The sequence below is a fragment of the Peromyscus leucopus genome, chromosome 8b (assembly GCF_004664715.2).
Source record: "Peromyscus leucopus breed LL Stock chromosome 8b, UCI_PerLeu_2.1, whole genome shotgun sequence".
In the NCBI taxonomy this organism is placed as follows: Eukaryota; Metazoa; Chordata; class Mammalia; order Rodentia; family Cricetidae; genus Peromyscus; species Peromyscus leucopus.
The window spans coordinates 54720609-54737014 of record NC_051086.1 but is presented as its reverse complement, the minus strand read 5'-3'; the positions used below and the strand labels follow the sequence as shown (position 1 = coordinate 54737014).

General features: G+C 45.3%; 1 protein-coding gene across 1 annotated transcript in view; it reads left to right on the top strand.

The window, feature by feature from the left end:
- Positions 1 to 1833: 1833 nt before the first annotated feature.
- LOC114688678 (NACHT, LRR and PYD domains-containing protein 1a-like) overlaps positions 1834 to 16406 on the top strand; it is a 118917-nt gene continuing 104344 nt past the window's right edge. Inside the window, exon 1 of the mRNA XM_037201056.1 lies at positions 1834 to 2115. Coding sequence (XP_037056951.1) covers positions 1965 to 2115 — 151 coding nt within the window. The 5' untranslated portion in view covers positions 1834 to 1964. The remainder of the gene's footprint in view (positions 2116 to 16406) is intronic.

The window sequence follows — 16406 nt, the reverse complement described above, 5'->3', positions numbered from 1 at the left end:
AGAAGACAAAAGCAGCAGCTGGGACCAGCAGGTCTTGCATGAGCAAGATTAATTAATCCAAGCAAGTTTGTTAAGAAATCTAGCATCCCATGTACTATTTGAGGTGTGGTGTGGACAGCCAAGCTCAGCAGAAAGCAAAGTCTGACAGTGTTGGCAAAAGGAACACAGGATCCTTCAGACACAGCTGCCTTGGGACTGATAACCAAAGCACAGGGTGAGTAGTCAGGTCCCCATGAGCTACAACTTCAATTTCTCCAAGGCACTGGCTCCAGTGTCAGACCAATTTTGACAAGTCCACTCCTGGACATGTCACAAAACTAATGTCCCCTTTGTCCTTTCACCAGGGCCTATGGGAAAGTCTTGGGTCACTCTATCCCCTCCCCCCCACTTGCCCAAGTGTCTCTTTGGTTTTCTCTGGGTAATTTGTCCTACCAGATAGTTGGTTTTGGATTGTTTCCCCTATGTGGTGCTCAGGGACAGGAGACTTCTAAAGATTCCTTCACAGGGCCTAGCTTAAACTCAAACTAGACTCTTGAGTCCCCCTATGTGCTGCCTCTCCCCATCTTGTCCTCTGTCACAGTAATGGCTGAAGGACTGATCTCCTTATAGTAGGACATTAGAAAAGGAAGAAGATGAGGAACACGGAATACCGAGTGTCCTGCACAGTCCATTCCTGCATCCTCCATCCCTGTCTTCCTATCCTCTCATGCTCCTGTCCCTGTAATCCCATGACCCAACCTCTTCTCCCTAGATTCTCATCTTCTAATCCTCCCAGCTGTCCTGCTCCCTGTCCTGCATCCTTCCATCTTCTTGCTTTCCCATCCCTACAGTTCCTACCCTCCATTCTCCAGATGCCCACCTTCCCACTCCTCCCTCTCCATCACTTTCCAAGGCTAGGACTGAGCCAAGTCTTTGCTGCTGTGGTTCTCCAAAGACCTGGATCTCCTGTCTGCTGGTGGTGGGAACTGTGTCCTCCTCCAGGAACAGCGCTGCTTCTGCACCAACAAACCCAAGCTGTTAGAGAGGCCAAAGACTTAATTAAGGACCTGACAAAGATTCAGTGACAGTCATCTTCCTAAGGATGGGCTTTTGTTCCCTCCCACTCTGGCTCCTCCCCTTGGTCTCTCCATTCCTCCTTATCCTCACACTTCCATTTCCCCTGTCCTTTAAAAGATTTACACAAGTTCCTCCTGGATCAAATCACTGCCATCAGAAGGTCCACACTAGGACAATGGCTGCCCTGGCGAGGAGCTTACTGGGTCGCCTGTCTTCAGTCTCATCTTATTCTCCATAGCCCCTGTCTAATAAATGTGTTCAAAGTTTTTTCCATGAGTGAATGGTGACAATCATATGATCCACTGCAGCAGAACAAGTTAAAACACTCCCTACTACATGAAGTCACCCTAACTTATTCCCCCTTAAAACCTGTGGACATAGCCTAGCCCCACTTCCAGTATCACCCTCCTACAGGAAACAACTAAGGAGCTACTGACATGTTTGTTTGTCCTCAGGGCCAGATAAATGACCTTAATGACCTAAAAGAACAAACCTTAGAAGAGCTGAGAACCCCCCGACTCAGGATAAGAGCACACCAGCCTGGCAGGAAAGCCAGCACAGTAAGAACATTGCTGGCATTGTTCATGAAACTATAGAGAACACGCCATTGATTAACTTCTCCCAGAGTTCCCTCTTCTGCCCTATAAAGCCCATGCCCTGCACCTGGACACACGGTCTCCATCCCCAGGAGAGCCTGGAGCCCTTCAGTTGTCCTGACCAGAAGATAATGGTCCTTTAGAGGCTGCTCAGCTCTTTCTTTTATTTCCAGGTTTCCTCCATCAGTTCTGATCAAACACCCATTTCCAGAGCAGAAACGGGTGGGAGACAAGAATCCATTGGATTCCTGCTTGCAGCAACAAAAAACGGAAATCCTGCACAGCCAGGCACTATCTGGGGACTCTGCCACCATGGGAAAAGCACAGTCCAAGGAGGCAAGTGACAAAAAGGAGGCTCAGCATGAGGGTCAACATGTCTTGGAACCCACCCACCACACAAGGAGGCAGATGGACCTGGAGCTGAAAGGGAACAAAGCCCAGGCAGAGAAGGACTTCAAGCTAAGTAAGTACACCAAGGACCCAAACCCACCACTGCTATGACCCCTTCATCACCGCTGAGCCCCTCTGCCAGGGTTTCCTGGGCAGGCTAAACTGTCAAAAGAGTTCACAAGCCCCGGGAGAGGTGGAACAGGAAGGTTTGCAGAAAGCTGTAACTGAATGCTAAGCCACACACGATCTTCTCCACTTGTGCGTTTTCAGGCCCGTGTGGTCCTCACAGCCCCCAGAGAGAAGCACTCGGAAGCTGTAGTGGATAGAGGATGGCTTTTAGAAGGGATTTGAGAGTGGTCAGCACAGAGTTCAAGACAGCTCCCAAAAGAAGCCCCTGGTAACATTGATGTTACAAGCCTAGACTGTGGAACTGGGCAGAGGCAGACTACAGCCCTCCTTGACATCTCCATCTGAAAAATGGGAAGGTAAACAGTTGTCTCCTTGTTCTGTGGGAGTAAAGTGATAATCCACATTGATTGATAAATATTCTAATAACTAATAAATGTTCAATAGTTATAAGCCCCTGCCCATGCAATTGCTGCTGCTGCTGTTGTAATAGTTTGTGTGCAGTGGGACAGATGCTCAGAGCCCAATAAAAGGGAACTGAGACTCAGAGAAGAATAGACTCACACAGAGGACTAGTTTGGAACCAAGACAGGTGTGTGAACTTCATGTTCCCAGCAGCACTTAGTAGAATGTCCTTCTCCCTGTGATACTATAGAGAAGGGTATGAGGGTAAGCAGGAAGGACCCCAGCCTTGCTTGCCTGGCTCCTACCTCTGCCTCCCTGACAAACAAACAACCACTCTCTCCTTCCGATAGGACATTCTCCTCATTGCCTGGATCCACATGCACACCAAACATGCAGTCCCTTGAATGGACAGAAAACTTGGAACTTTTGAGCTCAGACTATGAGTTTTGGAAACACTTTCAGATCTCACAGTATAAACTTGTAAAATGGGAACCTAAGAAGTCATGATTCAGACAAAAAGATAATGTGAGCTGAGGGCTGTGTGAGGGACCTCAGTCCACACAGATGATGTTTCTTCCAAGCTGAGCCTCCACCTGTATGGGAACCTTAGCTGGTGGACTGAAATGGAAGGACAGAGTTCAGCTGGCACCCAGAGCTCAGCTCCTAATATGAAGAGGAACTGGGGATCCCAGGGGCCATGCAGGTCCTGAAGCTGAGATAGACTCTGAGAAGAGGGTAAGCTCCTGCCTCAGCTTCAGCCAGTGTCTTTTACTGACTTTGTTGGTTTTATTCTCATCTACCAGGCCACACACTTGCCTCTCCTATTCTCAGGCATCAAAGTCTAGAGAGAGAGGTTAACTTGTCCAAGTTCACAGCACATAGAAACAGGTACAGGGCTGGAATCTAGAACAATGGAAGCCTGAGAAATGACTTCCTCTTCCTTCATCCTGCTGCTACTCTGTGAAAGTCCTACCCAGCCTAACCCTTGTCTCTCCTTTCACAGTCCATTATTCCCAACAAACATTAAACTGGAGGAGCCTGAGTTCAAGACCAAACCAAATTTCATAGGGAAATCTTATTAAAAGTTATTAACTCCGGGGGTATTAGTTACTCATCATGTTATTGTGACAAAAGAAATTTAGAGAAGAAAGGGTTTATTTGGCTCACAGAACTAGAATATAGTCCATCAGGGCAGAAAAGCCTTAGATGCAGGAGACTGAGACAGCTGCTCACATTGTGTTTAGTCGGGAAACAGAGAGGTGAATGCTGGAGCTCAGCTCACTTTTCCTTCTTATTCAGTCCAGGACTCCAGCCCTTGGGATGGGGCCACCTGCAATTCAGGTGGGCCTTCCTACCTCAGTTTACCTAACCTAGCCCTCAGAAATCTTCCCAGGGACATCTCTGCCAGGTGCTTCTAGATCCTGTGAACTTGACATTACTCAAGTAATGTCATCACACCATCTCACAGGATCATTGTGGGAGTTCAAAGTGTAACTCTCTGAAACACAGTGGGTGTTGGGGAACTAGCTGTTTCCTCCCTGTCTTTTCTCACTGAGACAGCCCTGTTCACACCTTCACCAAGCTTTTCCAGACACACCTAGAGAACATGAGTTTTCAGGCCAAGAGTCAACCAATCTTCTAACATCAGAGGGTGGTATCTGGGGCCAGAGAACCTCCTTCCAACCCATAATACAGTAATCAGGAAGCTGCTAGGAAGAGATGGCTTCCAGCTGAAAGTCAAAATACACTGTTCAGGGCTATGAGCTTCTTAAGGTGAAGCAAAGACTAAGTCTCCTGGAGCAAAGTGCACAATATAGCACCCCTGTTCTGGAGAGCCCTAGAAAGCATCCTAGGAGCCTCACCTTTGGGCATGGCTCTGCTCCCAGGAGGCCGTTGCAATTAAAGGCAGTGTCTTCTCTAGCAGAAGAACACAGCTGAATTTCTGGGCAGGGAACTGCCAGACAAGAGAATCCATTACCAAGGATTCCTCATCACTCACCTTCCCAGGTGGCCAAGGGGTCGTCAGGAGTTTGCTAAGCACCCATTCATGTTGGGCCCTGTGCCCAGGGCTTTCCTTGTACCTCACTCAGACTTAAATCTAACAATCACTCTTGAGAGAGAGACTGCTGTTGTCCCACCTTGGGGACAAGAAGAGCAAGGCTTAGAGAAGTGAAGGCTCACAGTTGAACTGTATTCAGTCTTCACTGTCACCATTCACTCAATGAACACCTCTGTCTTCCTCTATCTGGCATCAGGGCAATCAGGACAGTCACACCATAGCCAGGTAAATACAAGCTCTGTGTCCCAAGGTCCTGACTTTGAGCAATATTGCTTCTTTGTGCTAGAAGATGCCACCTTTGAAATCTGAGCTACACTCAAAGAAAAGCATTCCTTCCACTGCCAGTTTCCAGTCAACTTGTAGAATCCAAAGTCTTGAAATATGTCCTAGGCTTAAAGGGCATCACCTGACTTAATTAGTCTCAGCACCTCCCATTGGAAACAGAAAGGGCAGAAGAAAAATAAGAAGGACTTGAGGAATATTATAGAAACACACAAATGCAGTAACATCTATGGAATGCAAAACCTTAATAATGAAGATAGCACCTATGAAACTATGAGTACTAAAGTGTTACTGTAACTAAACATCTCATTGGATTAGAGAATCTTGGCAAACAGAGTGATGAGGAAATGCCTTCTGTATTAGCTATTATCAACAACAGAAAAAAAGTCCAATTAAAGAGAAAGGCACTTTTCATTCATTCTAAGTCCCAATGGCATGTCTTATCTGAGAACTAGAATAACTTAATATCCAACAACAGCTTCATAGTAAATACTCAATCCACATGACATGCTTTGTGATGTATCAAGAGGGAAAGTGGAAAAATAAGTAAAGTACATGATGTCTGATGTTGTAGGTTTTGTGGGTCTCTGTCACACCTGTACAGATCTGCTGACACAGCCTCAAAGACAGCACAGATGACAGAATGACAAATGGCTGTGCAGTGCTCCAAAGATACTGTGTTGCTGTGTTTATTGATGCACTTTTTAGTTTCATTTTGATTTCTCACTGTGGTAGTGTACAATGGCATGCTTTTTATTTCTTTCTTTTCTCTTTTGTTTTTCTCCTTTTGGGGAGGGTGAGCAACAAGAATAGGGTTCCATGACATTTTCATGTATAAACATTATCTAACTCAGAAGCTGTAGTGAGAAGAGACAGACATTCAGAAGGGCTCTGAGAAGGCTGACACAGGGTTCAAGACAACTCCCAAGACAAGCACTTAGTCACACTGAAGTTGTAAGCCCAGACCCTGGAGCTGGGCAAAGGCAGACTACAGCCTCTGGATAATGGGAAGGTTAACAGCTGTCTCCTTGGGTGTGGGAGTAAAGTGATAATCCACACTGAATAATAAATAGTCTAATGTCCAATAAATGTTCAATAATTATAAGCCCATGCCCATGCAGTTCTGCTGCTTTTATTATAATAGTTTGCAACCCTGTGGGACAGAAGCTCAGAGCCCCACATAAGGGAGTTGTGGATCAGAGAGGAATAGACACTCACACAGAGGACTAGTGTAGAACCAGGACAGGTGTGTGGACTTCATGGTGCCAGAACAGGACCATTTCCCTTCAGCACTTGTGAGAATGTCTTTCTCCCTGTGAGACTATAGAGAAGGGAATGATAGTAAGCAGGAAGGACCCCAGCCTTGCTTGCCTGGATCCTACAACTGCCTCTCTGACAAACACACAAACATTGTCTCTTTTCCATAGAATATTCTTCAAACACAAGCAACCGTGAATTGATATATCATACCATGGACCTGTTGAGCACAGACCATGACTCTTTGAGACGCTCTAGGAACATAGAGAGGAAACATAATAAATGGGAAGATAAGGACTTTGGATTCAGAAGCAGAGGTAAGTTAAGCTGAGGGCTGTGATTGGGACTTCAAGTTCACATAGGTGAGTTTTCTTCACAGGTGAGCCTCCACCCCTATTGGGTCCTGGGATAGGGGACTTAAATGGACTGGCAGAAGAACCATGATGGAGTACTAAGAGTCACAGGCTAGAAATGGTCCTTCTGGGCTCGGCAGTCCTGAAGTTGTATGTGACTCAAAGGGAAACTGGAACCCATGGGGTCAGCAGTGAGCCTCACTCAACTGGCATTCAGAGTTCAGCTCAAAATATGAGTGGGACCTGAGGATCCCAGGTGTCCTGAAGCTTCAGGATCTGTTCTCTTAGCTTGGACCCTGGGAAGAGGGTAGGCTCCTGCCTCAGCTTCAGCCAGTGTACTGACTTCCCTTACTTAACTAACCCAGGCCATACCCTTGCCTCTTCCTCTTTTCAAGCACCAAAGTATCCACCTCTCTCCAGTGCACAAAGTCTTCACAGAGAGAATAACTTGTCCAAGCTCACAGCACAGATGCAGAGCTAGAATCTAGAACAATGGGAGCCTGAGAAATGACTGCTTCCTCCTTCATCCTGCTGCTACTCTGTGAAAGTCCTGCCCAGCCTAACCCTTGTCTCTCCCTTCACAGTCCATTCTTCCCAACAAACATTAAGCTGGAGGAGCCTGAGTTCAAGACCAAACTAAATTTCATAGGGAAATCTTAATAAAGTTATTAACCCCAGGGGTATTAGTTACTCATCATGTTACTGTGACAAAAGAAATTTAGAGAAGAAAGGGTTTATTTGGCTCACAGATCTAGAATATAGTCCATCAGGGCAGAAAAGCCTTAGATGCAGGAGACTGAGACAGCTGCTCCCATTGTGTTGAGTCGGGAAACAGAGAGGTGAATGCTGGAGCTCAGCTCACTTTTCCTTCTTATTCAGTCCAGGACTCCAGCCCTTGGGATGGGGCCACCTGCAATTAAGGTGGGCCTTCCTACCTCAGTTTACCTAACCTAGCCCTCAGAAATCTTCCCAGGGACATCTCTGCCAGGTGCTTCTAGATCCTGTGAACTTGACATTACTAGCCATCACACCATCTCACAGGATCATTGTGGGAGTTCAAAGTGTAACTCTCTGAAGCACAGTGGGTGTTGGGGAACTAGCTGTTTCCTCCCTGTCTTTTCTCACTGAGACAGCCCTGTTCACACCTTCACCAAGCTTTTCCAGACACACCTAGAGAACATGAGTTTTCAGGCCAAGAGTCAACCAATCTTCTAACATCAGAGGGTGGTATCTGGGGACAGAGAACCTCCTTCCAACCCATAATACAGTAATCAGGAAGCTGCTAGGAAGAGATGGCTTCCAGCTGAAAGTCAAAATACACTGTTCAGGGCTATGAGCTTCTTAAGGTGAAGCAAAGACTAAGTCTCCTGGAGCAAAGTGTACAACACAGCACCCCTGTTCTGGAGAGCCCTAGAAAGCATCCTAGGAGCCTCACCTTTGGGCATGGCTCTGCTCCCATGAGGCCCTTGGAATTAAGGGCAGTGTCTTCTCTAGCAGAAGAACACAGCTGAATTTCTGGGCAGGGAACTGCCAGACAAGAGAATCCATTACCACAGGATTCCTCATCACTCACCTTCCCATGTGGCCAAGGGGTCCTCAGCGGTTTGCTAAGCACCCACTCATATTGGGCCCTGTGCCCAGGGCTTTCCTTGTACCTCATTCACACTTAAATCTCACAATCACTCTTGAGAGAGAGACTGCTGTTGTCCCACCTTGGGGACAAGAAGAGCAAGGCTTAGAGAAGTGAAGGCTCACAGTGGAAGAACTGTATTCAGTCTTCACTGTCACCATTCACTCACTGAACACCTCTGTCTTCCTCTATCTGGCATCAGGACAATCAGGACAATCACACCACAGCCAGGTAAATACAAGCTCTGTGTGCCAAGATCCTAACCTTGAGCAATACTGCTTCTCTGTGCTAGAGGATGCCACCTTTGAATGCTGAGCTACACTCAAAGAAAAGCATTCCTTCCACTGCCAGCTTCCAGTAAACTTGTAGAATCCAAAGTCTTGAAATATGTCCTAGGCTTAAAGGGCATCAACTGACTTAATTAGTCTCAGTACCTCCCATTCGAAACAGAAAGGGCAGAAGAAAAATAGGAAGAACTTGAGGAATATTATAGAAACTTACATATGCCAGACATTTAAAAAAACAAAACAAAACAAAAAACAAACAAAAAAAACAAATAAAAAGGAAACATACAAATGCAGTAACATCTATGGAATGCAAAACCTTAGTAATGAAGATAGCAACTATGGAACTATAAGTACTAAAGTGTTACTGTAACTAAACAGCTCATTAGATTAGAGAATCTTGGCAAGCAGAGGGATGGGGAAATGCCTTCTGTATTAGCTATTATCAACAACAGAAAAAAGTCCAATTAAAGAGAAAGGCACTTTTCATTCATTCTAAGTCCCAATGGTATGTCTTATCTGAGAACTAGAATAACTTAATATCCAACAACAGCTTCATAGTAAATACTCAATCCACATGACATGCTTTGTGATGTATCAAGAGGGAAAGTGGAAAACTAAGTAAAGTACATGATGTCTGATGTTGTAGGTTTTGTGGGTCTCTGTCACACCTGTACAGATCTGCTGACACAGCCTCAAAGATAGCACACACAACAGAATGACAAATGGCTGTGCAGTGCTCCAAAGATACTGTGTTGCTGTGTTTATTGATGCACTTTTTAGTTTCATTTTGATTTCTCACTGTGGTAGTGTACAATGGCATGCTTTTTATTTCTTTCTTTTCTCTTTTTTTTTCTCCTTTTGGGGAGGGTGAGCAACAAGAATAGGGTTCCATGACATTTTCATATATAAACATTATCTAACTCAGAAGCTGTAGTGAGAAGAGACAGACAATCAGAAGGGCTCTGAGAAGGCTGACACAGGCTTCAAGACAGCTCCCAAGACAAGCACTTAGTCACACTGAAGTTGTAAGCCCAGATCCTGGAGCTGGGCAAAGGCAGACTATAGCCTCTGGATAATGGGAAGGTTAACAGCTGTCTCCTTGGGTGTGGGAGTAAAGAGATAATCCACATTGAATAATAAATAGTCTAATATCCAATAAATGTTCAATAATTATAAGCCCATGCCCATGCAATGCTGCTGCTTTTATTATAATAGTTTGAAACCCTGTGGGACAGAAGCTGAGAGCCCTACATGAGGGAGCTGTGGATCAGAGAGGAATAGACACTCACACAGAGGACTAGTGTAGAACCAGGACAGGTGTGTGGACTTCATGGTGCCAGAACAGGACCATTTCCCTTCAGCACTTGTGAGAATTTCTTTCTCCCTGTGAGACTATAGAGAAGGGTATGATGGTAAGCAGGAAGGACCCCAGCCTTGCTTGCCTGGCTCCTACAACTGCCTCTCTGACAAACACACAACCATTGTCTCTTTTCCATAGAATGTTCTTCAAACACAAGCAACCGTGAATTGATATATACCATGGAACTGTTGAGCACAGACCATGATCTTTGAGACACTCTCAGAACATAGAAGGAATCATAGTAAATGGGAAGATAAGGACTTTGGATTCAGAAGCAGAGGTAAGTTAAGCTGAGGGCTGTGAGTGGGACTTCAAGTTCACATAGGTGAGTTTTCTTCACAGGTGAGCCTCCACCCCTATTGGGTCCTGGGATAGGGGACTTAAATGGACTGGCAGAGGAACCATGATGGAGTACTAAGAGTCACAGGCTGGAAATGGTCCTTCTGGGCTCTGCAGTGCTGAAGTTGTATGTGACTCAAAGGGAAACTGGAACCCATGGGGTCAGCAGTGAGCCTCACCAACTGGCATTCAGAGTTCAGCTCAAAATATGAGTGGGACCTGAGGATCCAGGCTGTCCTGAAGCTTCAGGATCTGTTCTCTTAGCTTGGACCCTGGGAAGAGGGTAGGCTCCTGCCTCAGCTTCAGCCAGTGTCTTTTACTGACTTCCCTTATTTAACTAACCCAGGCCAACCCTTGCCTCTTCCTCTTTCAAGCACCAAAGTATCCACCTCTCTCCAGTGCAGAAGTCTAGACAGAGAGATAACTTGTCCAAGCTCACAGCACAGATGCAGAGCTAGAATCTAGAACAATGGGAGCCTGAGAAATGACTTCCTCCCCCTTCATCCTGCTGCTACTCTGTGAAAGTCCTGCCCAGCCTAACCCTTGTCTCTCCCTTCACAGTCCATTCTTCCCAACAAACATTAAGCTGGAAGAGCCTGAGTTCAAGACAAACTTGAAATTCATAGGGAAATCTTATTAAAGTTATTAACCCTGGGTATTAGTTACTTGTCATGTTATGTGACAAAAGAAATTTAAAGAAGAAAGGGTTTATTTGGCTCACAGATCTAGAATATAGTCCATCAGGGCAGAAAAGCCTTAGATGCAGGAGACTGAGACAGCTGCTCACATTGTGTTGAGTCGGGAAACAGAGAGATGAATGCTGGAGCTCAGCTCACTTTTCCTTCTTATTCAGTCCAGGACTCCAGCCCTTGGGATGGGGCCACCTGCAATTAAGGTGGGCCTTCCTACCTCAGTTTACCTAACCTAGCCCTCAGTAATCTTCCCAGGGACATCTCTGCCAGGTGCTTCTAGATCCTGTGACATTGACATTACTAGCCATCACACCATCTCACAGGATCATTGTGGGAGTTCAAAGTGTAACTCTCTGAAGCACAGTGGGTGTTGGGGAACTAACTGTTTCCTCCCTGTCTTTTCTCACTGAGACAGCCCTGTTCACACCTTCACCAAGCTTTTCCAGACACACCTAGAGACATGAGTTTTCAGGCAAGAGTCAACCAATCTTCTAACATCAGAGGGTGGTATCTGGGGCCAGAGAACCTCCTTCCAACCCATAATACAGTAATCAGGAAGCTGCTAGGAAGAGATGGCTTCCAGCTGAAAGTCAAAATACACTGTTCAGGGCTATGAGCTTCTTAAGGTGAAGCAAAGACTAAGTCTCCTGGAGCAAAGTGTACAACACAGCACCCCTGTTCTGGAGAGCCCTAGAAAGCATCCTAGGAGCTCACTTTTGGCATGGCTCTGCCCCATGAGGCCCTTGGAATTAAGGGCAGTGTCTTTTCTAGCAGAAGAACACAGCTGAATTTCTGGGCAGGGAACTGCCAGACAAGAGAATCCATTACCACAGGATTCCTCATCACTCACCTTCCCAGTGGCCAAGGGTCCTCAGGGTTTGCTAAGCACCCACTCATATTGGGCCCTGTGCCCAGGGCTTCCCTTGCATCTCATTCACACTTAAAACTCACAATCACTCTTGAGAGAGAGACTGCTGTTGTCCCACCTTGGGGACAAGAAGAGCAAGGCTTAGAGAAGTGAAGGCTCACAGTTGAAGAACTGTATTCAGCCTTCTCTGTCAGGATTCACACTGAACACCTCTGTCTTCCTCTATCTGCATCAGGACAATCAGGACAATCACACACAGCCAGGTAAATACAAGCTCTGTGTGCCAAGATCCTAACCTTGAGCAATACTGCTCTCTGTGCTAGAGATGCCACCTTTGAAATCTGAGCTACACTCAAAGAAAAGCATTCCTTCTACTGCCAGCTTCCAGTCAACTTGTAGAATCCAAAGTCTTGAAATATGTCCTAGGCTTAAAGGGCATCAACTGACTTAATTAGTCTCAGTACCTCCCATTGGAAACAGAAAGGGCAGAAGAAAAATAGGAAGAACTTGAGGAATATTATAGAAACTTACATATGCCAGACATTTTCAAAAAAAACCAAAACAAAACAAAAAAAAAAACAAAAAAAAACAAATAAAAAGGAAACATACAAATGCAGTAACATCTATGGAATGCAAAACCTTAGTAATGAAGATAGCAACTATGGAACTATAAGTACTAAAGTGTTACTGTAACTAAACAACTCATTGGATTAGAGAATCTTGGCAAGCAGAGTGATGGGAAATGCTTCTGTATTAGCTATTATCAACAACAGAAAAAAGTCCAATTAAAGAGAAAGACACTTTTCATTCATTCTAAGCCCCGATGGCATGTCTTATCTGAGAACTAGAATAACTTAATATACAACAACAGCTTCATAGTAAATACTTAATCCACACGACATGCTTTGTGATGTATCAAGAGGAAAGTGGAAACTAAGTAAAGTACATGATGTCTGATGTTGTAGGTTTTGTGGTCTCTGTCACACCTGTACAGCTCTGCTGACACAGCCTCAAAGACAGCACACACAACAGAATGACAAATAGCCATGCAGTGCTCCAGAGATACCGTGTTGCTGTGTTTATTGATGCACTTTTTAGTTTCATTTTGATTTCTCACTGTGGTAGTGTACAATGGCATGCTTTTTATTTCTTTCTTTTCTCTTTTTTTTCTCCTTTTGGAGGTGAGCAACAAGAATAGGGTTCCATGACATTTTCATATATAAACATTATCTAACTCAGAAGCTGTAGTGAGAAGAGACAGACAATCAGAAGGGCTCTGAGAAGGCTGACACAGGGTTCAAGACAGCTCCCAAGACAAGCACTTAGTCACACTGAAGTTGTAAGTCCAGATCCTGGAACTGGGCAAAGGCAGACTATAGCCTCTGGATAATGGGAAGGTTAACAGCTGTCTCCTTGGGTGTGGAGTAAAAGGATAATCCACATTGAATAATAAATAGTCCAATGTCCAATAAATGTTCAATAATTATAAGCCTATGCCCATGCAGTTCTGCTGCTTGTATTATAATAGTTTGCAACCCTGTGTGACCGAAGCTCAGAGCTCCACATGAGGGAGCTGTGGATCAGAGAGGAATAGACACTCACACAGAGGACTAGTGTAGAACCAGGACAGGTGTGTGGACTTCATGGTCCCGGAACAAGACCATTTCCCTTCAGCACTTGTGAGAATGTCTTTCTTCCTGTGATACTATAGAGAAGGGAATGATAGTAAGCAGGAAGGACCCCAGCCTTGCTTGCCTGGATCTTATCTCTGCCTCTCTGACAAACACACAACCATTGTCTCTTTTCCATAGAATGTTCTTCAAACACAAGCGACCGTAAATTGATATATACCAGGGAACTGTTGAGCACAAGCCATGATTCATTGAGACACGCTCAGAACATAGAAAGGAATCATAATAAATGGGAAGATAAGGACTTTGGATTCAGAAGCAGAGGTAAGTTAAGCTGAGGGCTGTGAGTGGGACTTCAAGTTCACATAGGTGAGTTTTCTTCACAGGTGATCCTCCACCCCTACTGTGTCCTGGGATAGGGAACTTAAATGGACTGGCAGAGGAACCATGATGGAGTACTAAGAGTCACAGGCTAGAAATGGTCCTTCTGGGCTCTGCAGTGCTGAAGTTGTATGTGACTCAAAGGGAAACTGGAACCCATGGGGTCAGCAGTGAGCCTCACCCAACTGGCATTCAGAGTTCAGCTCAAAATATGAGTGGGACCTGAGGATCCCAGGTGTCCTGAAGCTCCAAGATCTGTTCTCTTAGCTGGCCCCGGGAAGAGGGTAGGCTCCTGCCTCAGCTTCAGCCAGTGTCTTTTACTGACTTCCCTTATTTAACTAACCCAGGCCACACCCTTGCCTCTTCCTCTTTCAAGCACCAATGTATCCACCTCTCTCCAGTGCAGAAGGTCTAGACAGAGAGATTAACTTGTCCAAGCTCACAGCACAGATGCAGAGCTAGAATCTAGAACAATGGGAGCCTGAGAAATGACTTCCTTCCCCTTCATCCTGCTGCTACTCTGTGAAAGTCCTGCCCAGCCTAACCCTTGTCTCTCCCTTCATAGTCCATTCTTCCCAACAAACATTAAGGTGGAGGAGCCTGAGTTCAAGACCAAACTAAGCTCCATAGTTAAATCTTATTAAAAGTTATTAACCCCAGGGGTATTAGTTACTTGTCATGTTATTGTGACAAAAGAAATTTAAAGAAGAAAGGGTTTATTTGGCTCACAGGTCAAGAATATAGTCCATCAGGGCAGAAAAGCCATAGCTGCAAGAGAATGGAACAGCTGCTCACATTGTGTTTAGTCAGGAAACAGAGAGATGAATGCTGGAGCTCAGCTCACTTTTCCTTCTTATTCAGTCCAGGACTCCAGCCCTTGGGATGGGGCCACCTGCAACTAAGGTGGGCCTTCCTACCTCAGTTTACCTAACCTAGCTCTCAGAAATCTTCTCAGAGACATTTCTGCCAGGTGCTTCTAGATCCTGTGACATTGACATTAATAGGCATCACACCATCTCACAGGATCATTGTGGGATTTCAAAGTGTAACTCTCTGAAGCACAGTGGGTGTTGGGGAACTAGCTGTTTCCTCCCTGTCTTTTCTCACTGAGAGCCCTGTTCACACCTTCACCAAGCTTTTCCAGACACACCTAGAGAGCATGAGTTTTCAGGCCAAGAGTCAACCAAACTTCTAACATCAGAGGGTGGTATCTGGGGCAGAGAACCTCCTTCCAACCCATAATACAGTAATCAGGAAGCTGCTAGGAAGAGATGGCTTCCAGCTGAAAGTCAAAATACACTGTTCAGGGCTATGAGCTTCTTAAGGTGAAGCAAAGACTAAGTCTCCTGGAGCAAAGTGCACAATATAGCACCCCTGTTCTGGAGAGCCCTAGAAAGCATCCTAGGAGCCTCACCTTTGGGCATGGCTCTGCTCCCATGAGGCCCTTGGAATTAAGGGCAGTGTCTTCTCTAGCAGAAGAACACAGCTGAATTTCTGGCAGGAACTGCAGACAGGAGAATCCATTACCACAGGATCCTCATCACTCACCTTCCCAGTGGCCAAGGGTCATCAGGGGTTTGCTCAGCACCCACTCATATTGGGCCCTGTGCCCAGGGCTTCCCTTGCATCTCACTTGTGCTTAAATCTCACAGTCACTCTAGAGAGAGAGACTGCTGTTGTCCCACCTTGGGGACAAGAGGAACAAGGCTGAGAGAAGTGAAGGCTCACAGTGGAAGAACTGTATTCAGTCTTCACTGTCACCATTCACTCACTGAACACCTCTGTCTTCCTCTCTCTGACATCAGGACAATCAGGACAGTCACATGAAAGCCAGGAAATGCAGGCTTTGTGTGCCAAGGTCCTGACCTTGAGCAATACTGCCTCTGAGTGCTAGAAGTGGCCACCTTTAAAATCTGAGCTGCACTTGAAGAAAAGATTCCCTTCTACTGCCAACTTGAAGTAAACTTGCCGAATTCAGGGCCTTGAATATTATCCAGGCATAAAGGAGATCAACTGACTTAATCAGTCCTGCAGCTTCCCATAAAAATAGCAAGGAAAGAAGAAAAATAGGAATGATTTGAGGCATCTTGTAGAAACATACAAATGCAATAACATCTGTGGAATGCAAAGCCTTAGGAATGAAAATAGCAAGTATCAAGCTATGAGGAATAAAAGTTGCTGTAACTAAACAGCACACTGGATTAGAGGATCCTGAGAGGGAGAGTGATGGAGAAATGGCTTCTGCATTGGCTAATATTACCAGCAGAGAAAAGACCAATTAAAGAGAAAGGCACTTTTCATTCATTCTAAGTCACAACAGGGTGTCTCATCTGAGAACTTGAATAACTTAATATACAATAAAAGCTTCATAGTAAATGTTCAATGCACATGACATGCTTTGTGACATATCAAAAGGAAAGGTGAGGAACTAAGTAAAGTACATGATGTCTGATGTTGTAGGTTTTGTGTGTCTCTGTCACACCTGTACAGCTCTGCTGACACAGTCTCAAAGACAGCACAAACAACAGAATGACAAATGGCCATGCAGGTTGAAAAGGTTGAAAAGGTTGACACAGGGTTCAAGCCAGTTCTCAAGACAAGCATTTAGTGACACTGAAGTTATAAGCCCAGACCCTGGAGCTGGGCAAAGGCAGACTACAGCCCTCCTCGATGTCTCCATCAGGATAATGTAAA